This window comes from Pogoniulus pusillus, chromosome 36 (genome assembly GCF_015220805.1).
Source record: "Pogoniulus pusillus isolate bPogPus1 chromosome 36, bPogPus1.pri, whole genome shotgun sequence".
NCBI lineage: Eukaryota > Metazoa > Chordata > Aves > Piciformes > Lybiidae > Pogoniulus > Pogoniulus pusillus.
This window is the reverse complement of record NC_087299.1, coordinates 8,212,611-8,236,951: the sequence shown is the minus strand read 5'-3', so window position 1 is coordinate 8,236,951 and position 24,341 is coordinate 8,212,611. Positions and strand designations below refer to the sequence as shown.

The 24,341-nt window shown below is 56.9% G+C and overlaps 1 protein-coding gene across 9 annotated transcripts in view; it reads left to right on the top strand.

Moving 5' to 3' along the window:
* SAMD11 (sterile alpha motif domain containing 11) overlaps positions 1–24,341 on the top strand; it is a 145,462-nt gene that overhangs the window by 116,983 nt on the left and 4,138 nt on the right. For all 9 annotated transcript variants that reach the window (XM_064172009.1, XM_064172008.1, XM_064172010.1 and 6 more), the window contains 6 exons: positions 402–552; positions 11,952–12,067; positions 12,414–12,492; positions 13,511–14,217; positions 20,751–20,875; positions 23,675–23,785. In XM_064172009.1, coding sequence (XP_064028079.1) covers positions 402–552; positions 11,952–12,067; positions 12,414–12,492; positions 13,511–14,217; positions 20,751–20,875; positions 23,675–23,785 — 1,289 coding nt within the window. The remainder of the gene's footprint in view (positions 1–401; positions 553–11,951; positions 12,068–12,413; positions 12,493–13,510; positions 14,218–20,750; positions 20,876–23,674; positions 23,786–24,341) is intronic.

The following is a 24,341-nucleotide window of genomic DNA, read 5'->3' as shown; positions in this document are numbered from 1 at the left end:
CCCGCTCCGAGCCCCGCTCCGAGCCGCGCTCCGCCGGGCGAGTGCCGGGACGCAGCCCGGGGCCGCGGGGCCGCAGGACCAGCCGCGCTCCCCCCCCGCCGCCTCCCCCCAGCGCTTGACAGCTTGTCCGCACCGCCGAGAGTGGCGAGGAGGGGGGGTTAAGGAGCCAAGCTGTCGCCTGAGGGGCTTGCGGGGAGGGACGGGACGGGAGCGGCCCCGGCGGCAGCGCTGTCGCCCGCGGGGAGCCGGGAGCAAGCCCGGAGCATCCCGCGGGGAGTCGGAGCACTGGTGGGGGGGTAGGTGCCCGCGTGGGTCTGGGATGCGCATGGGGATGTGTGCGGGGGGGGGGGTGTTGGATGTCGCGGTGGGCGGCAGCTCCTCATCCCTTTCCCTCTCCCCAGATCTCCTCCGGGCACGACAGGAGGTGGCGGCGGCGGCGGCAGCGCGGAACCCCGGCGCGATGGAGGCGCACATCCCCTCGGCCAGCAACTCTTCCAGCCAGCGGAGGAAGCAGGGCCTCCCCCAGCACAGGGACACCCACTTCCCCGAGAGGTACCGAGGGGACAAGGGCCGCCCCACACCGAGCTCACCCCCGCCCCGGGGCGGGGTTTGCTCCGTCGCATGGGGAGGGGGATGCTGGCAGCCTTGCCTCGGGCTTGCAGAGGTAGTCTGGAAAGGCTTGTGTGTGTTGGGGGGATAGGGGTCCAGGAGGGGAGAGTGGCAGTGCATGTAGAGGTGGGCAGGCTTAATTCGTCCTGAAAAAGCACTGAGCATCACATAGGTGCACAAGTGTGGTCCTGAGTGTGCTGGGATGTGCTGTGCAAAGCAGGGTGATGGGGGCTTGGGCAAGTCCACCTTGGTGACTGGCTGCTGGGAGTGATCCCAATCCTCCTATGAGCCTCCAGAGCAGATGCTAGGCTTTGACCTGTTCTTGGTTGCAGAACACTTTAAAATGCTTTAAGGTGGCATTTTATAGCATTCCCAGATAAAGAGTTTTGGGATGGAGTTGAAAGAGAAAGAAATGCTCTGGGGTGAAATAGAGAAGGAAATGTTCTGGGATGAAATAGAGAAGGAAGTGCTCTGGGATGGAATAGAAAGAGAAGAAAATGGCCTGGGATGGAATAGAAAGAGGAGGAAATGCTCTGGGATGGAGGAGAAAGAGGAGGAATACTCTGTTTTGAGGAGGAGGAGGCATGGCTTGCCTGTCCCATTGACAGGAGTGCTGCAGAGCTGATTTTCACACTCACATTCTGCCCCCCCAGGAAATTTTAGCTCATTTATCTCACTCTGTGCCATAAGTCATCCCCTCTGCAATTGAGAGCTTCAGAAGGAAAGGGAATTGAAGCTGGTGTGTTTCTGGTAGGGATAGCAAAGGTGGAAGATGGCCTGGTGGCTGTGGGGACACAAAGGCTTTGAGTGTCATAGGCCAAGCCATGAAAGGCTCCAGTATCCAGGCCTTTTGCCTTTCATCTTTGAGAAGAGGACAGGCAGTAGGCTGCAGTGTTAGTTTTGTAGCATGTGTGGAGTTCAAAGTCATCTCCCTCATTTACAACTTTAGAGGTGCTGTCTGGTTTGCCTTCCTTTTTGACCAGTGGGTTTCCAACATGTAGGGGCTGGGCAGACTTTCTCCTCTGAGCTGTACTTTGGCTAACCCACCTAAGAAAATCCATCCCAGCCCATCTGGATTGTAGGCAGACCTGTGAGGAATGCAGAGATAGAGGAGTTTCAGTGCAGCCAGTCATCAGGAACCTTGCTCCAGCTATGTGTGGCCTGGAGAAGTGCCAGGCCAGCTGGAGGCCTGGCTGAAAAGGAACGTTCAGGAGGGTGGAGGTTGCTTATTATGGGGAGGTGCTGCAGGTAGGAGGGGCAAACTGAAAAAGAATTAGATGGGTATCAAATGTAGAGGTGCTTGTCACTGCCAGGCAGGTGTCCTAGCTGATGGAGCTGGGCTAGGTCACAAAGTGCTAAATCATTTGGGAAGAAGGTTCATTTCTCCCCTTTCATTCTCCCCTCTTAGCCCTGGGTCTGTCCTTGGCTGCCGTGGGCTTTGTCAGTGTGTTGCTGTTAGCCCTGGTTCTGTCCTTGGCTGCCATGGGCTCTGCCAGTGTGTTGCTGTTAGCCCTGGGTCTGTCCTTGGCTGCCATGGGCTCTGCCAGTGTGTTGCTGTTAGCCCTGGTTCTGTCCTTGGCTGCCGTGGGCTCTGCCAGTGTGTTGCTGTTAGCCTTGGGTCTGTCCTTGGCTGCCATGGGCTCTGCCAGTGTGTTGCTGTTAGCCCTGGTTCTGTCCTTAGCTGCCATGGGCTTTGCCAGTGTGTTGCTGTTAGCCCTGGGTCTGTTCCTAGCTGCCATGGGCTCTGCCAGTGTGTTGCTGTTAGCCCTGGTTCTGTCCTTAGCTGCCATGGGCTTTGCCAGTGTGTTGCTGTTAGCCCTGGTTCTGTCCTTAGCTGCCATGGGCTCTGCCAGTGTGATGCTGTTAGCCCTGGGTCTGTCCTTGGCTGCCATGGGCTCTGCCAGTGTGATGCTGTTAGCCCTGGGTCTGTCCTTGGCTGCCATGGGCTCTGCCAGTGTGATGCTGTTAGCCCTGGGTCTGTCCTTGGCTGCCATGGGCTCTGCCAGTGTGATGCTGTTAGCCCTGGGTCTGTCCTTGGCTGCCATGGGCTCTGCCAGTGTGATGCTGTTATCCCTGGGTCTGTCCTTGGCTGCCATGGGCTCTGCCAGTGTGTTGCTGTTAGCCCTGGGTCTGTCCTTGGCTGCCATGGGCTCTGCCAGCAGGGTAAATCAAAGCAGGCTCTGTGCACCTTCATGCTGAGGGTATTGAAGTGTGAGGGTTCAGGTGGGCCAAACAGAGGAGAAGGCACTAGGAGGGGCTGGCTCCTGGAGGCAGGCAGACTGCAGGTGGGTTTGTGGCGTGTCCTTGGGCAGGGGCAGAAGCAGTGGGGGGTGATGTGCAGGGATGTGAAGTGGCTGCTGTTAGAATCCCCTTTCAGTTTCCTGTCGGGAGATGTGTGGGGATGAGGTCAGCTCTGGGTGCAGCAGCTTTGTGGGCAGGAGTAATTAGCACTGCAGGCTCCAGCCGTTACGCCTGGCAGAGCAGGGAGGGGAAGAGCCCAGCCTGACGACCCAGCTGTGTTCGTTAGGGCAGTGCTGGTGCTCTGGGTTATGGCGCTGCTCTGGCAGGGGGGTTCGACTCGGTGATCTCCGGAGTTCTTTCCCAACCCCTAGCGTCCTGTGGCTGGAATGCAGAGACCTTTGCCTGCGGGTGGGAAGTAGCTACACTTAACTTCCCAGGTGTGGGTGATGAGCCTGAGCCAGGGAACACTGGAGAAGCCAGAGATGTTCAGACTCCAGTCAGCCAGGGAGCATCCACCTTTGCTGGTCAGAATCGAGCCAGTGGGTTTAATGATGCTGTGCACAAGGCAGGCAGGTGGAAGTGGCTCTGGAGGAGATGATACCTGTGCAGACAGACACACTCAGTGTGGGTTTGCTTGGGCCAGGTTCCAGGGTGCTTTTGGGAGAGTAGTGGCTCCTTTGCCCCTTTGCTCCAGCTCCCTCATCTGTGGAAGTGAGGCTGGAATGTGTTGCCAAAAGCAGCCTCAAGCTGCAGGCTCAGTGTCATGGGCTTTGGCTTTTTTAGATCACTCTCTAGACTGATTGAGACTTGGATCATGGAGTGCCAGGGCCTGGTGGTTTGTTTGAAAAGATTTCCAACTCCAGTGTTATAAAAAGACTTGGAAGAGGAAAGGGTACAACTCAAAGGTGTCATTGTAGCTACTCCAGCTTGGAGTGCTTCCCATCTCTGAGCTGCTGTGTCTCCTGCAGAAATGGCAGGTGGCTGTGCCCTACAGAGATGGTGGAGCTGCTTGGATCCTGCTCCTTGGATCCTGTCTCCAAAATTTGTTGCTGCTGTTGGCTTGGTTTTGCTGGGGTCGTTCAGCCTGGCATCCAAGGAACTCATCTCCTGTGTGTGCTGCTGGTGCTCTTGATCAGGGCAGGCTTTTCTGCCAGAGCAAGAACAGTGTGTGTGAAGCCTGGGGAACGTTTGTGTTCTCCTCCCTTTGAGGGAGAGCTTTTCTCTGCAATGGAAGGCGCTGAGGAGGTGCTCAGAGCAGGCTGGGTGAGCTGCTCCACTGTGCTCAGCAAGGTGAAGCTTGTTGGCTGATGGTGCATCAGTCCTGAGTTAGGGTTGGTGGGAGGCTGTTCACCTGCAGGAGGCATGGCATGGGGATTGCGTGGAGAACCTGCCCTTCTCCCACAGGAGGAGGGGGAGGAGAAAGCAAATTAGAGTCAGAGGAAGGACAAGTGTTGAGGAGGTACTTCAGTGACAGCATTCAGCTGTCTCTGGTACTGTCTGTAAGAGGCATTAGGGACACAATTCATCTTCTGGGACCCCAGACAATTATGGAGTGAAGCAGGAGGGATGCCAAGGAGCAAGAAATACTGCCTGTGAGAGATGCCATCAGCATCCTGGCCTGCTGAGTTCCTGGGAGGCTGAGCCCTTTGGCCAGAGCGGTCTGGCAGGCTCGAAGATGCACTTCTGGCTCTTCCCTTACAGTAACTGACAAACATTGTGCAGAGCTTTTCCCTGTGCAGAGATGCACCTGAAACACCCAGCAAGGGGTTTGGAATTGCATTCTTTCCATCTGCTCTTGCTACCATTCTTTTCTTTCACTCCCTAATTCCTCCCTCTGTGTTGTTTTTCCTTTCCACTCCTGTGCTCCCTGGGCATGATCTGTCTTCCTTGCACACATTCTCTCTCCTGCTCTTCCCTACCTGAGCCTTGCATCCCCATCTCTGCTCCGAATGCTGCATCCATCTGTCTCTGATTTGTGTGCTGGGAAGCTCCTCAGATCCCAACAGGCTGAGTGTTAGGCAGAGCAAAGGCCAAAGAGCTTGACCTGACTTAACTAACTTGGTTTTCGCACCGGGCTGGATTTGGAGGCAGTGATTTCCCTTGGCAGCACAAAGCAGACCCATTCCCTGTCCAGTCCTCCCCTTCGAAGGAGAGCCCCAGTCCCTGCCTCTTTCTGCCTGGAAATCCCAAGCTCCGTTTATAGAAAGCCCTTTCCATTGTATTTGTTTTCCCTCGCTGGCATAGGCAGTGTCTGTGGATGGCAACCCAGCAAGGAGCTGCGCGCCGCTCGCCTCTTACCTCGGCTTGGAAGTGTCTCTTCCCATCAGATGCACAGCAGAGGAGAGCAGAGCTTTCATGCATTCCTCCCCCCCGGCCCCTCCCTCCCCTCTTCCATCCGTTCTAAATTTATTTCCATGCCTTGCCGGTTTCAATCTGCATTTCCTGACCCTCTCCCGTCTGCAGTCACAGCCTGTGCTTCCAGCTTTGCTTTGGAGCTGGGAGCGGGGCTGAGGGGAGGCACTGCCTCCTGGGCTTGGGGGGGGGTGGGGCAGGGGGAGGAGGATACGATGGGGTTAAAGTGAAAGGCTTGGCTTTAACAGTATAATGTGTAACCCCATAATGACTTTAAATATTGATTATTTGAAGGCCATTAGTGCTTATTGTTAAAGAAAAGTCGATACTTTTTAAGCCTTGTGAACCATTTGTCTCCTGTTAAAGGACATATCAAATTTAGCAGCATGCAGTGCAAATCCCCTAATACCCTGCTCACAGGCCTCCAGCTGGCATATGAGGAGGGGAGGAACAAAAAAGGGCTGAGGAGGGGAGGAATATGCAGTAGCACAGAATTGCTCTCTGCGAGGTAAGGGCAAGGCTTATCAGATGGAATTGCCAAGGGCTAAATTCACATCCTCAGAGTATGGGACTGTAATTTAGCCTTTACTCTGAGAGGAGGGAGAAGAGGAGGAAGGAAATTAATGGAGGGAGTGGTATTGAGGGCTGACAGGTACCTGGGAAAGGGTGTGAGGATTTGTGTTTTGGTGCAAGGCTGTCTAAAAGCACAGTGGCCTTGGTTTAAAGTCTGCAGGGTTGCTAGTTTATTCCCAGGCTTGCCTGGAAGGAGTTGGCTGTGTCTGTACCAGGCAGCCTGGGAGGGCTTCCCAGCCCTGTGCCAGGACACGACTTGCTCGTCCTCACTCCCTCCTGTGCCAGGTTTCCGTGCCAGGGCTCAGGCAGATGGGCTGGAAGGGAGCAGGGGCAGGCTCCAACAGGTTCTGTGCCTGGATGGCCAAGAGGTTGGGCTTGAAGGCCAGCAGAAAGCATCTGTCCTTGGTGATGTCTGAGTCACTGCTCCTGAGGGGCTCGGCAGCCTGGGCCAGGCAGTGTCAAGTCTGCCAGCAGGGAGCAGAGTCCCTTGTCCCCTGAGTATTGATTTGCATACCTGCTTGTCTCCTGAGCTGCCAGCTGCTGGGCATCACTGCTGAGTGCCAGGCATGGCAGCAGAGGTGCAGTGGCTCCCCCGCCCTTCTCTGACTGGCTGCAGGCTCCGTGGTGTGACGGTGCCAGTCGTGGGACCGTTGGTGCTGGCTGGCAGCTTTGCCCTATGTGCATGTGTGTTAGAGAGCTCCAGAGCTGCTGAGAGAACAGCTCTGGGATGTCTGTGTGGTCTGCTGTGCCAGGTGGGCATGGTGGCAGCAGGCATGGCTGTGTCTCCCTGGTTCTCTGACCCCTGCTCTCGGCCCCAGCGTCTGCCGTGTGTGTAACATAAGCAACCGCTGACCTCTCACGTTCAAAGCCACTCCTGATGTGCTCCTTGCAGCCCCCTCAGCCCTGCCAGAGCCACACAAGCTGCTGTGCTCAGCCCCGTGGCAGCACACTCAGCTCCTGCAGCGCTGCCTTTCTCTCAGCATCACCCACTCACTGCCCGGTCCAAAGTGCAGGTTGATCCCTGACCCCAGAAGGCAGGGAAGCTGCCCAGCTCTGAGGAGAGGACAGAGGGGATGAACTGCAGGGTCTTGAGCAGATGTGAATTCCTTAGGGATCAAAGTTAGGCTCTGTAGTGCAACATTAAAGCATAAAAATAGCCTCTGATTAACATCAGGCTGCCACCGAAGGGAGAAGCTTTCATCTCCCAGCGCCCAGGCCCCATCACACACAATGTTTTCTGGGCACAGATTGTCTCTTCTTAGCTCAAATCAAAACAACTTCGTTTGTTTTTAGCATTTCCTTCATTTCCCAGTGCCCAGGCCTCGTCACACACAGTGCTGTCTGGGCACAGATTGTGTCTTCTCAGCTCAAATCAAAAAGCTCCTTCTGGTTTTAGTGTTTTGGGGGCAGAAGTGCAGAGTGTTTGTGTGTTTGCCACCAGCTAATGTGCTCAGCCTGTGTAAATATGGACACCTGGGTTCTGCTCTCAGATCCTGGAGCTTTCAGGTGTCATAGAATCAAGCAGGTTGGAAGAGAGCTCCAAGCTCATCCAGTCCAACCTAGCACCCAGTCCTGGCCAATCAACCAGACCATGGCACTCAGTGCCCCAGCCAGGCTTGGCTTCAGCACCTCCAGGGACAGAGACTCCACCTCCTCCCTGGGCAGCCCATTCCAATGCCAATCACTCTCTCTGAGAAGAGATTCTGTGATTCCCTTCTGAGCTCTCTGCTTGCAGCCAGCACCTGGGGCCTCTGTGCATAATGCTCTCTCCTACAGGATCCCCTTTTGGTTTGGGGAGTAAAGGGCATGGGTACTGCTTAGGAATTGTGCCAAGGGTGGTTTAAGTTGGAGACTAGGAACAATTTCTGTGCTGCAAGAGTGGTCAGACACTGGAACAGGCTGCCCAGGGAGGTGGTGGAGTCCCCATCCCTGGAGGTGGTCAAGAAACCTGTGGCCATGGCACCTGGGACAGGGTTTAGTGGGCATGGTGGCATTGGGCATGGTGGTGTTGGGCATGGTGATGGTTGGAATGGATGATCTTAGAAGGCTTTTCCAGCCAAAACAGTTCTGTGGTTCTATGATTAAAAACTACTTGTTTTTTGGGAGGAAGGGGCATGGACACTGCTCAAGCAATCCATGGAATGGCCAAAGGTGACTGGAATTTTAGGGAGGCAGGGGCATGGGAACTGCTTAGATTAGCTCTGGAGCGGTTAAATATGGCTTGATTTTTTCGAGGGGTGAAGGGGCATGGGCACTGCTCAGCCCAGACATGGAATGGTCAGAGCTGAGTGGAGTTATTTAGGGATAAAGGGACATGGGCACTGCTCAGCCCAGACATGGAATGGTCAGAGCTGAGTGGAGTTTTTAGGGATAAAGGGGCATGGGCACTGCTCAGCCCAGACATGGAATGGTCAGAGCTGAGTGGAGTTTTTTAGGGATAAAGGGACATGGGCACTGCTCAGCCCAGACATGGAATGGTCAGAGCTGAGTGGAGTTTTTAGGGATAAAGGGGCATGGGCACTGCTTAGCTTATTCATGAAATGGTCAAAGCTGACTGGAGTTTTTAGGGATAAAGGGGCATGGGCACTGCTCATCCTATCCATGGAGAGGTTAAAACTGTCTGGATTTTTTAGGGATGAAGGAGAGTGGACACTGCTCAGCCTATCCATGGAGTGGCCAAAACTGACTGGATTTTTTAGGGATGAAGGAGAATGGACACTGCTCAGCCTATCCATGGAGTGGTCAAAACTGTCTGGATTTTTTAGGGATGAAGGAGATTGAACACTGCTCAGCCTATCCATGGATGGAGTGGCCAAAACTGTCTGGATTTTTTAGGGGTGAAGGAGAGTGGACACTGCTCAGCCTGTCCATGGAGTGGCCAAAACTGTCTGGATTTTTTGGGGGGACACACACACACACGAAGCAGACGGTGCAGCCCTCAGCCCTGCCCGGGAATGGTTAAAAGCTCCTTGATTTCCCCAATTGCTGCTCGCGAAGCCAGCAGCACGTCTGCCAGCCTCGTCTCCCCATGATTACAGCTAATTACGATCGAGCGGACACCTCCTAGCCCCCGTCATGCCGCTTTAATTGTCCCTTATTCATCTGCAGGCTGTCCTGGGTGGCAAAGCACTTGGCAGCCCAGCGACCGGAGCCTCGGCTAATTGTGAGGCCTCGGGGATTAGGGCAGGTGATTACACACTTCATGGTGTAATTACATAAGCATCGCTTGGCTGCTGCCCCGGCTCGGAGCCGAAGGTCAGGAGCTGCGTTACCTGAGATTAATTGGAGCTGCCAGTGAAGTGCGAGGCGCTGGCGGAGCGGTTATACGATTAGCATTAACATTTCAACAGCGACCCATCGATCGGTGGCTCTCCTCCAGACACAGCCGAGCGGTGCAATTAGTTTAGAGGAGAGCTAGGGGAGGGAGGGAGGAGGAGGAAAAAACGGGAGAGAGGTGGAGGAGAGCAGAGGAAGGGGAGAGGGGAGGGGTGGGGGGAAGCCGAGAGCTGTCTGCGCTGGAAGGGACCGCATCTAGCCCCCACCCCCCTGCCATGGGCTGGGGCACCTCACACTAGGTCAGGGTGCTCAGAGCCACATCCAGCCTGGCCTTGAGCCCTATCCCTTAAGAAGTTTTTTGACCACCTCCCTGGGCAAGCCTGTTCCAGTGTCTCAGCATCCTCATGGTGAGGAACTTCTTCCTGACGTCTAATCTGAATCTACCCACTTGTACTTGTGCTCCATTGCTCCCAGTCCTGTCACTGCCCAGAGGTGTGCTCTGAAGGCTGGGGTGGTGCTGCAGCCTCAGGCTTGGTTGGATCAAGATGCTGTGAGTGTGCTCTGTGTTGTGTGGCAAACCATTTTCAAACACTGGACCCTTGTGTCTGGCTGCCTGGAACCTGGGAGCTGTGCTCTGAAGTGGTGCTGGAGCCCCAGGCTTGCCTGGGCCCAGATGCTGTGAGGGCAGTTTGTGGTTTAGGAATTGGGAAGGGAAAGGAGGAGCCGTTGGAGTGTTGCAGTCCATGCAGCCTTGTGCTGTGCTCTGGTAGCATCCAGGGCTGCCAGGGGGGAATCCTTCACAGAAAGAGTGGTCAGGCACTGGAATGGACTGCTGAGGGAGGTGGTGGAGCCCCCATGCCTGGAGGTGTTGAAGAAAGGTGTGTGCATGGCCCTGTGGGACGTGGTTTAATGGCTGTGGTGGTGTTGGGTCACTGGCTGGGCTGGATGATCTTGGAGGTCTTTTCCAACCAAAGCAGTTCTGTGCTTCTAGGGACAGGCAATAGGCAAAGGATAGGGAGGGGGAGGGATTTCGGAGGGCAGTCAGGGAATGGTTTGAGTTGGAAGGGGTCTTAAAGCTTCACAGATTGACAGAATCACAGAACACATGTGTTTGGAAGAGACCTGAAAGATCATCCAGTCCAGCCCTCCACCCAACCCATGCATATCTCTAGATTCATAGAATGGTTTGGCTTGAAAGGGACCTTAAAGGCATATCCAGTTCCAACCTCCTTGCCTTAGGCAGGGATGCCTCCCACTAGCCCAGGTTGCTCCAAGCCTCATCCAGCCTCTTCTTAAACATTTCCAGGTGCCTGCAGCCCCATCCCAGTGTCTCACTACCCTCATAGTCAAGAACTTCTTCCTAATGCCCAATCTGAGTCTGCCCTGCTCTAGTTTCAAACCATTGCTCCTTCCCCTATCACTTTAGGTCCTTATACCAAGTTCCCCTCCAGCTCTCCTGCAGCCTCCTTCGGGTACTGGAAGGCCCCCATAAGGTCTCCCTGGAGTCTTCTCTAGCCTGAGCAGATTCAGCTCTCTCAGCCCATCCTCACAAGGAAGGTTCTCTAGCCCTCTGAGAGGACCTCTTTGTGGTCTTCTCTGGACCCTCTCCAACAGATCCTATTGTGAGCTATGGGTCAGGGCTTTGTCGAGGCTGTTGCACACAACAGAACTACTCTGGGAAGGCCTCAGGGAAGGACAGAAATCCTTTCCATGCCCACCTCATCCCCAAAGAGCCCTTGTCTGGCCTTCCACGAGCTGTGGTTGTCCTCCCTCCCCAGCTCTGTGGGATGGGAACACATCTGGCTGGGATTCTCACATTATCCCACCCTCCCATGTCACCCCCCTGCCGCAGGTAGGAGCAGCATGGTTGTGCTGTTGGCCTGTTTGTTGCAAAGTCACACACACCTCCTCGCTCCCCTTCTCTTGCTCTCCAGTCTCTCCTGAAGCAGATTTTATGGGGAGATACTGTAAAATGAAAATAAATGGCACAGCACTTGGCTTTGCCTCTAGATGCTCTGCTGAAGGTAATAATGTTGTAAGTGGCCATCAAAAGGAATTAAGAGACGTGCAGCCGGAAAGCAGAGATTTGCTTGCAGGCTCTCAGGGCAGATTTGACTAATGGAACAGACCTTGGCTCTCTGCTCCCTTCCTGCTTTGGTTGTTGCACGTTTTTTCCCCACCTCCTTCAACAAGCTCTACCTGCCTCTGGCATTGTCCTCTTCTTTACCCCTCAAACCTGCCTCTTCCAGCTTGCTTGGCCCCTTGCAGATGCTCTACCCGTTCTGGCCAGCATCACCCACCCCTTCTCCAGCAGTACCACTGCCTTCCAGCCCCACCGTGGCACTTGCTGCTCACATCTCTCTCCCCATCCTGCAATCTGTGTCTTTCTCTGCCTCACTTGGGGCCTTTCTCTCCAGAGTGACAGATCACCCCTTGTCCTAGCTAGGATGGTTACCTGTGCAACCATGCTGCTGATGCCTTCAGATCTTCCCACATCCACTCTCCAGCTCCCAAAATACACAGTTGCCTTCTCAGTTGTGAGGGAGTAGAGATGGAAACCTGAGCCTGCCAAGGGGGCAGGCAGATGCAGCATCTTCACCTTTCCTAGCCCTGGGCAGCCAAGCCCTCTTTGAACAGCTCAGCTGAAAGGCCACAGGAGCAATCACAGCAAGGTTGGAAATATGTGGGACCTACTGGAGTCCTGGTTGCTTTCTTCCCACTCTGGTTCTGCTTCTTAATTCCTGTCGCTCTTTTGTGTGTGGGTGAATCTTTCCATCTGGGAGCAGCCTCTGGTGCAGATCACCTGCAGAGAGGATGTTCCTCCTGAGCCAAAACCCTCTGGGCATTGTGGATGTGGCCCCCAGGATTTCAACCTGAATTTGTTGTTCTGATTTCTGCAGGGAGATCTCCCACCCACCGCCTCTGCTTTCACCCCAGAATGCACCCCACATTGCCCTGGGGCCCCACTTGAGACCTCCTTTCCTTGGGGTGCCTTCAGCTCTGTGCCAGACACCAGGTGAGTGCCTAACAACCGTTTGCAGCCAACCAGGGGCTGTGAGCAGAGGGAAGGAGCAGGTTGTGACAAGCTGTCCTTTAACCAGACAGCCCAGACTCGATTTCTGTGCTGCCCTGTTGTGCTGGCTCCGTCCCTGTTCTGCAGCAGTGGGAGCAGGTGGCCTTGGCTGCTCTCTCTTGAATCCCACCAGCCTCCCTCATTCCAGGTTTCAGCCTTGGGAGTCAGGGGCTAGATGGGCTGTGGAGCAGAAAGGCAACTCTCAGCTGCCCTTCCCTGCTCAGCCCTCAGCTAGCAATGAGTCAATGCTGAGAAGGTAACTCCCTGCTGTGCCTCTCCCTGTCCCCAGGTTATGGGTTCCTGCAGCCGGCACAGGCGGAGATGTTTGCACGGCAGCAAGAGATGCTCCGGAAGCAGAACCTGGCAAGGTAAAGAGTGCAGAGGACTTCTCTGCCTTGCCCTGGGCTGGGATTTCCCCTCCTGTTTCCCTTCCCCTTTCCCTGGCAGCAGTGGGATGCTGTGTTGGATGAGCTGTGCGTGGGTAGCAGGCATGGTGTGCAAGTGAGCCCAGTGGAAGCGATGTGCAGGCTTGGCCTGGGCTGGCTGGAGAGGTGGGAGCTGGGTGGAGGTGAACCTCGTGAAGTGCAGAGTCCTGCACTGTGGGGAGGAATAACTACCTACAGCAGTACTGCAGGTGAGGGAGTGACCTGCTGGCAAGCAGCTGTCTGGAGGTGGGCCTGGGAGTGCTGGTGGACAAGAGGTTCACCATCAGCCAGGGAAGTGGCCAGGAAGGGTGGGGTGCGTTAAGAGGAGTGTGGGCAATAAGGTGAAGGAGGTTCTCGTCATGCTCTGCTCTGCCCTAGTGAGGCCATGCCTGGAGTATTGTGTCCACATCCTGGGCTCCTCAGTTCAAGACAGGGGAACTCCTGGAGGGAGACTGCAAAGATGCTGAGGGAGCTGGAGCTTCTCTGAGGAGAGGCTGAGACCCCCGGGGCTGTCGAGCCTGGAGAAGAGCAGCCAAGAGGGGATCTGCTCAGTGCTGATCGTCAGCTAAAGGGTGGGGGGCAAGAGGATGGGGCCAGACCCCTTACAGTGGTGTCCAGTGACAGGAAAAGGGGCAGTGGGCACAAACTGGAACCCAGGGGGTTCCTTCTGAACATGAGGAGACAATTCTTTGGTGTGAAGGTGTTGGAGACCTGCAGCAGGCTGCCCAGGGAGGCTGTGGAGTCTCCTTCACTGGAGAGATTCCAACCCCAGCTGGCCATGGCCATGCTGGGCAGGCTGCTGTGGGTGCCCTGCTTTAGCAGGGGTAGTTGGACTGGATGCTCTCCAGAGGTCCCTTCAAGCCCCCACTGCACTGGGATCCTGATAGCTCTGGTTCAGCACAGCCAGGAGCTAGCAGAGCTGCCCTCGCCGACCTCCTCTCTCCTGCCTCTCCCCATCCAGGCTGGAGATGTCAGCCGAGATCATCCGCCAGAAGGAGCTGGAGAACCTGCACAGGCAAAGGCTACTGGCCGGTGACCCTCTGAGCCTGCATCCCGGCTTGCCCCCGGACCACCCGGCCCTGCGCAACGTCCACGACATCCCCGAGGGCCACCCGCTGCGGGAGGAGCTGTCCCGGCGCAACGCCATGCTGGTGCTGCGCCACAACAACACTCCGCTGCTGTCCCTCAACCCCGGCGCCCCCAGCAGCGCCACCCCGCCCAAGGAGCAGCCCCGGCGGGGCAGCAGGAAAGCCTCCCAGCCGCGCTCCGAGCCGCAGGGGCTGAGCGAGGCCAAGGAGCTGGCGGAGCCGCGGGCGCGGGACGGGGCCCCGGACGGCAACGACGAGGAGATGAAGGACTCGGAGAGCGACGCCGACGTGAGCGACGAGAAGCCCGAGAGCCTGAAGGCTGAGAGCAGCAGCTCCGCGGCCGAGCTGAAGGAGTGCAAAGAGACAGGCAAAGGCTGCGAGGGGGCCAAGGAGCTGGGGGGGGAAGCAGCTGCTGGCCAGAACGCCCCCTGCAGCTCCTCCAGCGCAGAGTCCCCCAGCCACTTGCTGGGCCCGGGCATCACCAAAGGCGAGGTGAAGTACCTCCCGCCGGCCTCCATCCCACCGCCGCAGCCGCTGCCCTTCGGCTTCCCCTACACCATGAGCCCCTACTTCCATGCAGGTGAGTCACGGAGTCGGAGAAGGGTTTAGGTTAGAGGGGAGTTTTTAAAGCTCATCCAGTTCCAACTGCCCTGCCATGGGCTGGGACACCTCCCTCCAGGTTGCTCAAGGCTTCATCTAGCTTGGCCTTGAATGTGCCCAGGGAGGAGGCATCTGCAGCTTCCCTGGGCAGCCTGTCCCAGTGTCTCCCCACACTCGCTGTAAAGAATTTCTTCCTAATTTCCAGTCTGAATCTTCAGTCCATTCCCTCTCATCCTGTGCCTCCCAGCCCTTGTAAAAAGTCCTTTCTCGCCTCTCTTGTAGCCCCCTTTGGGCACTGGCAGGCTGCTCAAAGGTCTCCTTGGAGCCTTCTCTTCTCCAGGCTGAACAGCCCCAGCTCTCTCAGACTGTCCCCACAGGGGAGGCTCTACAGCCCTCTGGTCATCCTTGTGGCCTCCTCTGCACCTGCTCCAACAGCTCCATGTCCTTCGTGTGCTGGGGGCACCAGAACTGAGTGCAGTACTGATGAGAGCAGAGTAGAAGGAGTCCATGGGGACCTGTCAGCGAGTTCCTGTCGAGCAGAGAGGTGTTGTGCAGTGTGCTGCAGTTGGGCCTCTCTCCTCTTCCCGTTCCACAGGCCTGCTGTGGCTCTTTTCTTCTCTGCAGGGAACCAAGAGCTGTCTTCTAATTAGTATAAAAGGTTCCATTTGCAGTGAAGCAGATCGAGGGTCATAAGGAAGGGTCAGCAGGGACAAAGTGAATCCCAAGCACGTGAGAAGGGAGATCCCAACACGATGACCCAGGAGATCTGGGTCTTCTTTGGAGGTCATGTTTCAGGATGGGGAGGCAAACAAAGTCATCAATGGCTGCAAGTTCAGCCCCACAAAGTCAAGGGCCACAAGTATTGTATGGGCAGGGGTGGCCTGGAGGGTTGTAAAGATTGTTTTGGGCTGTGCTCTGGTGATTTCTAAGCAGTCAGGACTGGAGGGGACAAGCTGGAGAGAAACAGGAGGCTTGAGGCTGTTTTGCAGGGAGGGGGTGCAGGTGGCACTGGGGATGTGCAGGGCTGGGGGTGGCTGCTGGTTCCTGCATGCTCCATTCTGCTTCTGTGTGTCGCCATGGCTTGAGGTGAGGGAAATGCTCACCTCTGGGATGTTTCCAGCTTAGCCTTTGAAGCAGCACCTTCGGGATGGGCTGTCTAGGAGTTCCCCAGCACCTGTCATGGTTGCCACATGCCCTTGGAGGTGTCAGAGCTACCGCTGGCTCCTCCAGGGTGGAGGAGAACAACCTCTTTGCTCTCTCTGTGGTGCATCTCTTGGTCTCGCCGGCACTGGACTAGCTGGATTGGTGCTTGTTGGATGGCCCTGGCAGGCAGGGAGGTCCCTGCCAGTCCTCTGGTCCCCAGCTGCACAGTCCCCGTAGGGCATCTCTTGGTCTCGCAGGCACTGGACTAGCTGGATTGGTGCCTGTTGGATGGCCCTGGCAGGCAGGGAGATGAGTGGCAGCCCTCCGGGGCTATGGAGGTGGGCAGCAGGGGCAGGCAGAGCTGGAGCTGTGGAGCACTGCTCCCAAGTGGGATTTCAGCCCCTGGTAGCCGCCGCCGCGGGCAGCGCAGGGTGGCAGCCCCGCTAGCTTAGCCGAGAGCCAAAACCTGCCTCAGCTCATTACTTGGCTGAGCAATTAGCAGGAGGAGGGAGAGGGGGAGGGGGGCAGGGCGTGTGGGTCTCTTTTCTGTGCGGGGCTGGCAGGGCTGCTGCCCACCGCTCATTAGAGCTGCCTCCCGAGCAGCCAGGAGGAAGCGATTTTTCTCTGGCAGGCAGGTGGCCGAGATGATAAATATTCCTGCTGCCTTGGGCTGCTGAGGCTTCCTTGCAGGAGCCTTTTTTTCCCCCCTTTCCTCCTGGCCATTATAAGCCAGAGGGAAGCTGAGCAGTCCGGAGCTGCTGGCTGGTGTGGCAGGCTCTGCAGGGAGGCTGCCGTCCGAGGGGGCTTTGTGCCTCCCCCACCAAACGCCGCCTGCTGTAATAGCCCATTTATTATTATCACTTCGAATTTAGATCACCAGCCTTGGCTTCAGGCCTCAGCAAAGACCGGGGCTGCTTTTCACTGCCTGCTTTTCAAGGCACTCCTCATTTCTGGAGCCTGTGCCGGGGCTGGAGGTGTTCTGCTGGGGGTGGTGTTGCTCTTCGGCTGGCTTCGTGCTGGCTGCCCGGAGAAGCTGTGGAGCCTCCGTCTCTTGGAGGCATTCCAGACCGACCTGGATGTGTTCCTGGGTGATTTACTCTGGGTGAACCTCCTCTGTCAGGCAGGAGTTGGACTAGATCATGCTCAGAGGTCCCTTCCCAGCCCCCACCGTGCTGGGATTCCCTTGTCCTGGCATGTTAACGCCGCCGGTGTGGCCGTGCTGTGCTAGGCAGTGCCCATGGGGCTCCAGAGCAGCAGCTCTGCCCTGCAGCAGCCCCGGGGAGGCAGGGCATGGTGTTGGATGCAGCACAGCAGGTCGATAAGGGGAGCTGAGAGTTCAGCAGCAGAGATATTGAGGATTCCATCGATCCAAGCACTGTGGAGATCCTGGGCTGTGCTGGGGTAACCTGTGTCAATGGGAAATGTGCTGCTTTGGCCCCTGGGCAGCACAGACCACCTGAAGATGGACAGACCTGAGCCCACCTCTCTCCCAGTGCCAGCTGATTTCCATAATCCTTTCTGGGTTTTGTTTTTGACCAAGGATTTGTTCTTGCAGAGAAACTTCTTTATAGATCTGTATAGATCTTAGCAGTGCAGACAAAGATCTACAGCTGGAGGCCATGAGGATGGGGCTGAGCTCTCTCCTGCCACTGGGTACCACTGCACAAGGGGCAGTGGGCACCCAGGACCTTGAACCTGAGGAATAACTTCTTTGGTGTGAGGGTGCTGGAGCCCTGGAGCAGGCTGCTCAGAGAGGCCCTGGAGTCTCCTGTGGAGAGCTTCCAACCCCACCTGGCCATTGTGATGCTGGGCAGGCTGCTGTGGGTGCCCTGCTTTAGCACGGGGGGTTGGACTGGGTGATCTCCAGAGATCCCTTCCAAGCTCCCAGCACACTGGGACTCTGGGAATGCTCTTTTGCTCTCTGAAGGGTTGTGATGATGTGCTTAGCTGACCAGCTAAGCATGGCACAGAGGGCGGCAGGGTGAAAGGAAGAGCCAGAGAGAGGAGAAATGTGGCTGGCTGAAAATGACCACTGAGTTCCAGGCAGTTCCTCTGCTCTTCCAGCAAGGGGAGGGTCCTCCTTTGGAGGCAGAAAGCTGTTTGCTGTCCTGCTGGGAAGAATATCGATGAGGCAGCCAGAGTTGGGTCGATTCCCTGAGCTGCCTTCTGGGGATCTGCCGGCTGCTCAATGACCTCATCTCGTCAAGGTTTCAGCAGCCTCACTCCCCTCCTTCTCCTTCTCCTCCTCCTCCTCCTCCTCCCACCCTCCTCCTCCAGCCCCATCCTTTGGCAAAGGTGAAGGATGGAGTGTGCAGGAGGCTAAAATCCTTCCATCGATCTGTAGTCTGGAGAGCAATTAACAGGAGCCTTCCAGAGCCGCGCCGCAGCCCCAGCCCTCCGGCGCGGGGAGGAGGGAGCAAAACTGATTAAACCCAGAGGTGGGCAGACTTCCAGCTGGGTTTGCTTTGTGCACAGGTCTCCCAGTTGGCACCTGAATTGCCTCCTGTGATGCCAGGGGCAAAAGCTTGCTCCGTGCAGCAGAGACGGCCCCGTCCCAGCCTGGCTGCTGGGTTCGCAGCAGAGCTTTGCCTTGCTGGGGTGGCCAGGAAGGTTGCTCTCCCTGACCCCTTCAGCCTTTGGCTTCTCTTCGGAGGCAGATGGATGTTAGGGGAAGGGAGGGACACTACAAGTGGATTGTGGCAGGGGTGGTGAGGGCTTTTACACAGACACCTGCCTACAAGACACTGGCCTGGGACGATGGATACTTTCCTCCACGCTGGGTCCCATCTGGTGAAGCGCTCTGTAATCCATTACCAGCCTCTTGCACCACCATTTGTCATAGAGCAGGACAGAGGAGGCCTGGCAGGGGCTGGAGGTTGCCCTTTCTGCCTCCTGGCAGCCCAGCAGGACCCTGTGGCAGGTCATTGTTAGAATAGAAGGTGTGTCCCCTCCCGCCGCTTGGCACCCATTTGTTCTCCCTGTCCAGGCTGCCAGAGCAGGGCTGCAGCAGACAGTGCAGAGGCTTCCTCGGCAGGGCTGGAGGGGAAGGACAGGAACCCTTCTGCTCTGGGGGCTTCACCCCTGGGAGAGGCCAGGGGGTGCAGCGTGCTGGGGCTGGGCCTGTGCTGGTTGCAGAGGAGATACACATTGAGGCTGGAGGGGCCACAGTGTGGTAGGAGTAGGAGGTGACCTCTGGAGATCATCCAGTCCAAGCCCCACCTGCTGAAGCAGGAGCACTCACTGCAGCTTGCCCAGCATCACAGTGGCAGGTGGGGTTGGGATCTCTCCAGAGGAGACTGCACAGCCTCTCTGGCAGCCTGCTCCAGGGCTCCAGCACTCCCCCAGCAAAGACTTTTGTCCATAAGGTGAAGTGAAACCTCCTGGGTTCCAGTCTGTGCCCACTGCCCCTTGTCCTGGCACAGAGTGCCACTGCAAAGAGCCCAGCCCCATGCTCCTCAGCCACTGACAGGCATTTGTAAGAGCCCTGCCAGCAGCTGCTGTGCTCTCCTGCAGAAGTCCTTCCTGGGGTTATTCCTGCCTCTGGTGGCTTCAGACTGGTGGTAGAGCTGCAGTGGGAGCTTCCCTGGACACCTTTCAATATCTCAACCTCTCTCTTGACTCTCTCTGGTGTGAGGGTGCTGGAGCCCTGGAGCAGCTGCTCTTCATTCTGCAGGCCTGTGTCCCACCATCCTGTTGTTGTATCCCACTTGTCATTCCTGGCAGAGGTGCTGTGGGCAGGAGCAAGAGGTTCCATCCATGGTGCTGATCCATTGCCTCAGGGACAAACACTAAGCTCCAGGACAGACACTTTTGTCTTGCTGGATCTCTGGGAGAATTTTTCTTCTCCTGGACATCTCATGCTTCATGTCCTGGAGCACAGCAGTTCACATCCCTCAGGGATGTTCAGATCTCTGCATGTGCCTTCTTGGTCTGTATTTAGAATCAGGCAGGGTTGGAAGGGACCACAAGGATCAGCCAGCTCCAACCCCCCTGCCATGGCCAGGGACACCCTGCCCTAGAGCAGGCTGCACACAGCCTCAGCCAGCCTGGCCTGAGACACCTCCACAGATGGGGCCTCAACCACCTCTGGGCAGCCCATTTCATGCAGCAGTGAGTTCCACAGCTTGGTCATGTTTTCCATAGAACAGTTCAGGCTGGAAGGGACCTTAAAGCTCATCCAGTTCCAACTCCCTGCCATGGGCAGGGACACCTCCTCCTAAGCCCAGGTTGCTCAAAGCCTCATCTAGCTTGGTCTGAAACACTTCCAGGGATGAGGTGTGCACAGTTTCTCTGGGCAGCCCCCTCCCGGTGAAGAGCTTCTTTCTAGTCTCCAGCCTGAGTCTCCCCTGCTCAAGCTTTCTCTCTTTCCCTGAAGCTTTCTGGACCCGAGTTTCTCCGTGAGTTGTTGCTGCCTCTTCCCTCTGACAGGCTGCAGCAGGCAGCGCTCGCCTGGCTGGGCTTTCTTCAGCCCTTCTCCATCCTCCTCCTCCTCCTCCAGCTCCTCTCCCCACGAGCCCATCCCGTGCTGTCAGAGGCTGCTGGTGCAGGGTGCTGGGCAGGAGGGGGGCACGACTTAGCTCCTGCCTTTTGGAACCCATCACCTTCAGCCGCGCTGCCAGGGCTGGGACCCGAACCGCTGCTGCGTTGCGGAGCACTGACACAGAGCCCGGAGCTGAGCTGTGCTGCCTGCTGCCAGGGGCTGCCAGGGGCCATCCCATCACCCATCGAGGGGCTTGGCCGGGAGAGGTGCCCAGCTCCGGCGGGGGGTGCAGGACAGCACCGCGGCGAGCCAGCTGCCGCCCCGGGGCCGACCCCTCCCGTGGATGTCTGGGGCTGGGCTTGGATGGAGAAGGTGGAAAAGAGCAGGATGCTCTCTGGTGACTCCGGCGGGGCCGGGGGCAGAGGCGCTGGGCCCTGTTGTCATTCAGAGCACGCAGCCAGGGGGAGGCTTGGGGCGGGGGGAGAAGCCCCCAGGGCAGGAGAGTTTTCTGCTTTGCGCCGCTGCCTGCGGAGCTCCTTCAGGCTTGGGCTGCCTTTCCCCCCCCCCCCCCCCCCCTTTTCTCTCCCCTCCCCCAGTTCCTCCCCCGCAGCTGAAGCACATTAAACACATGAAATGCATTAGCCAGGGTTTTTTTTTCCCTTGCCCCCCCTCCTTTTCTAAGCTGGGGACCTCCAGGAGGAAGAGGCCTTCTGCACTGCCCCTGCCCAGCGCTGTAATTGACAGCTCATTAAAGATGAATGTGTGGCTAGAGAGGAACATTCAGATCGCAGGCTGCTGCTTGTCGGGCTGGGCTTTTAATGATTTATGTTTCTTTCTCCCTCCCCCCCCGCCCCGGCCCCTGCTCCTCTCCCCATCTCCAAACAATCCAGGCACCATGGGAGGTCTCTTTCTGGACGGCGAGGACAGCCCCGCGCTGGAAGACATCAGCAAATGGACGGTGGAGGATGTGTGCAGCTTCGTGTCCAGCCTGTCTGGCTGCACCGAGTACACTCAGGTACGGCTCTCAGTGGCCCCCAGGACACTGGAGGAGGAGCAGCTGCCCTCCCAGGCCCCCCTGTGCTTGCCCTCCCAAGCTCCCCCTCTTTTTGCCCTCCCAGGCCCCCCTCTTCTCCTCCTCCTAAGCCTCCCTCTTCTCACCCTCCCAGGTCCCCCTCTTCTTACCCTCCCAGGGCCCTTCTTTCCCTTCTCCTCCCCCTCCAAGCCATGGATAGCAATAAGGAGAGAGTGTGGTGGGGGCAAGCTCAGGAGGGAGCTTCTGAGCTGCAGGGTTGGTGATGGTTGGGGGCTCAGTGTCCCTTGTCTCTCCAGCTCATGCTTCTACTGCAGAGCTGAGCATGCTGGTGGCTGTGTGTGGAGCAGCTGGACTGAGGGGTGGGCTGCCAGGTGGCCCCTCCACTGGGGTGAGCAGCCTGAGGTGCCAGCAGCCAGGCAGAAGGTGCACCCAGAGGACCGCAGGAGCAGAATGGGGTGGTGAGAAGATGCTGCTTGTGCCAGGCATCGCAGTAACCTCCCTGTGGCACTGTGCAGTGCTGCTGTCTGGGCTTCTGGAGCTCGTTAGAGGGGAGTTAAAAGACTCAGCAGTGGTGGGGGACTCCAGAAAGCCTGCTCACTGGGAGCTCGTGAGGTGCAAAACCAAGCCTGTGGTTTGTGCTTCCACATCTGCTGGAGCCCACAATAAATGCCCCATTGAGGGAAGGCACCAACTGGGAAGGAAGAGATTCCTGAGCTGTCTGGGACAGTCTTGTGCAGAGGGGAGAGTGCTTAGCTGGGAGGGACTGCAAGTGGCAGAGATAGAGGCAGGGCTGGAAGGGACCACAAGGATCAGCCAGCTCCAACCCCCCTGCCAGGGCCAGGGACACCTCACACTAGATCAGGCTGTTCAGAGCCTCATCCAGCCTGGCCTTAAACACCTCCAGGGATCAGGCTTCCACTACTTCCCTGGGCAACCCCTGCCAGGCTCTCACCATCCTCCTGCTGAACAACTTCTTCCCAACATCCAGTCTGACTCTCCCCATTTCCAGCTATGTTCCATCCCCCCCAGTCCTGTCACTCCCTAACAGCCTAAAAAGTCCCTCCCCAGCTTTCTTGTAGCCCCTTTCAGATAATGAAAGGGCACAAAAAGGTCACCTTGGAGCCTTCTCCTCTCCAGACTGCACAGCCTCGACTCCTTCATGCTCATCCATTAACACCTTCCACCCCAGCTCCTGGTGCAGCAGTGGGGAAGGAGTCAGTAGCCAGCAGAGACAGAGAGGTTCAGTGATGCCCTCAGCATGTGGCAGTCCAAATGTCTGATGCTAATGGGAGCTGCTGAGCACAGCCTCCTGTGCTGGCCTTGCTGTGCTGGGCAGGGGGTGAGGAGGGCTGTGGGCTGGTTGGTTTTTATGCTCCATGTTTCTAGGTTAGCAGGTTTGGGGTTTGTTGTTTTGTTTTCTTTCATGTGAAAATGCCAGCAAGGGTGACCCAGCTCTGTGGCTGGGAACTGCAGAGCTGCCTGTGTTCCCTTCTCCAGAAACCCACAGCTGCTGGGGAGGTCTGGCACTGCTCTGCAGGCTGCTCCTGCCAGGAAAACCCAGCAGCAGTTGGGTGGTGTGGGGGGCACTTAGAGCCATGCTTCAGGCAAACAAGTGAGCTCCAGCCAAAAAATAAACCCAAAAGCTGGCAGAGAGTCCAGGTGGGCAGCAGAGCCAAAGGCATCCTGGTTTGGCTCAGCAGCAGTGTGGGCAGCAGGACAAGGGAGGTTCTTCTGCCCCTGTGCTCAGCACTGCTCAGGACACCCCTTGAGTGCTGTGTCCAGTTCTGGGCTCCTGAATTGCAGAGAGATGTTGAGGTGCTGGAAGGTGTTTGGAGAAGGGCAGCAAGGCTGGGGAGGGGCCTGGAGCACAGCCCTGTGAGGAGAGGCTGAGGGAGCTGGGGGGGTGCAGCCTGCAGCAGAGGAGGCTCAGGGAAGAGCTCATTGCTGTCTGCAGCTACCTGAAGGGAGGCTGTAGCCAGGTGGGGTTGGGGTCTGCTGCCAGGCAGCCAACAACAGAAGAAGGGGACACAGCCTGGAGCTGTGCCAGGGCAGGTTCAGGCTGGATGTTAGGAGGAAGTTGTTGTCAGAGAGAGTGATTGGCATTAGAATGGGCTGCCCAGGGAGGTGGTGGAGTGGCTGTGGCTGGAGGTGTTGAAGCCAAGGCTGGCTGGGGCACTTAGTGCCATGGTCTGGTTGGTTGGGCAGGGCTGGGTGCTAGGCTGGGCTAGCCAACCTGCTTGGTTCTATGATTGATGACCTGGGGCTGTGGCCAGCCTGATCTAGTGTGAAGTGTCTCTGCCCATGGCAGAGGGGTTGGATCAGGATCATCCTTGTGGTGCCTTCCAACCCTGACTGATTCTATGATCTCTGGAGGTCTCTTCCAACCCAAACCATTCTGGGATTCTGTGGTTCCTGTGGGAAAGGCAGGAGCCCCTGACTCAGCAGGATCCCTGTCACCTGCAGTGGTGCCATTCTCTGACTGCTCAACTTGGGGACGCTCTCAGAGGCAAAACCCCCCCACACCTCCATCCTGATACTAAAAATGAATCATTCAAGTACTGTTTTGTCTTGCCCCAATTCACAGTCCCTAATCCACACTCCCACATGTGTCTCCTTTGTCTTGTTAGCTCCCAGCTGTGGATGCAGCTCTGGAAGTGCCTCTCCTGGGTCTGCTTTACCACCGAGGCTCTTAGAGCCCACCCTGCCTGCAAGGGCAAGAGGAGCTGCTTGGGGGTGTGCCTGGTGTCTGAGCCTGGACCTCTGTGCTCTGCTTCCTTCCAGGTATTCCGAGAGCAGGCCATTGATGGGGAGACTCTGCCCCTCCTGACAGAAGAGCACTTACTGAACAACATGGGGCTGAAGCTTGGACCTGCACTGAAGATAAGGTCACAGGTAGGACAGAGCTGTCCTTAGGTGGAAAAGGGCTGCCAGGAGCCCTGCTTCATTGCTTCTAGTTCATTACTCAAGAATTGTTTGTTTGTAATTTTGGTTTCCAGCCTCAGAAATGGTCACAGGCTCACAGATGTCAGGGGTTGGAAGGGACCCTAAGAGATCATCCAGTCCAAGCCCCACTGCCAGAGCAGGATCACAGAATGTAGCTCAGGGCACACAGGAACACATCCAGGCAGGGCTGGAAAGGCTCCAGAGAAGGAGATTCCACAGCCTCTCTGGGCAGCCTGTGCCAGGGCTCTGGGACCCTCACAGTCAGGAAGTTCTTGCTCATGTTGAGCTGGAACCTCCTGTGCTGCAGCTTCCATCCACTGCCCCTTGTCCTATCCCAGGGTACAACTGAGCAGAGTTTGTCCCCTCCCTCTTGACCCCCAGCCCTCAGATATTTAAACCCATTGATCAGATCCTTTCTCAGTCCTCTCTTCCCCAGCCCAAACAGCCCCAGGCCCCTCAGCCTCTCCTCACAGCACAGTGCTCCAGCCCCTTCATCATCTTCACA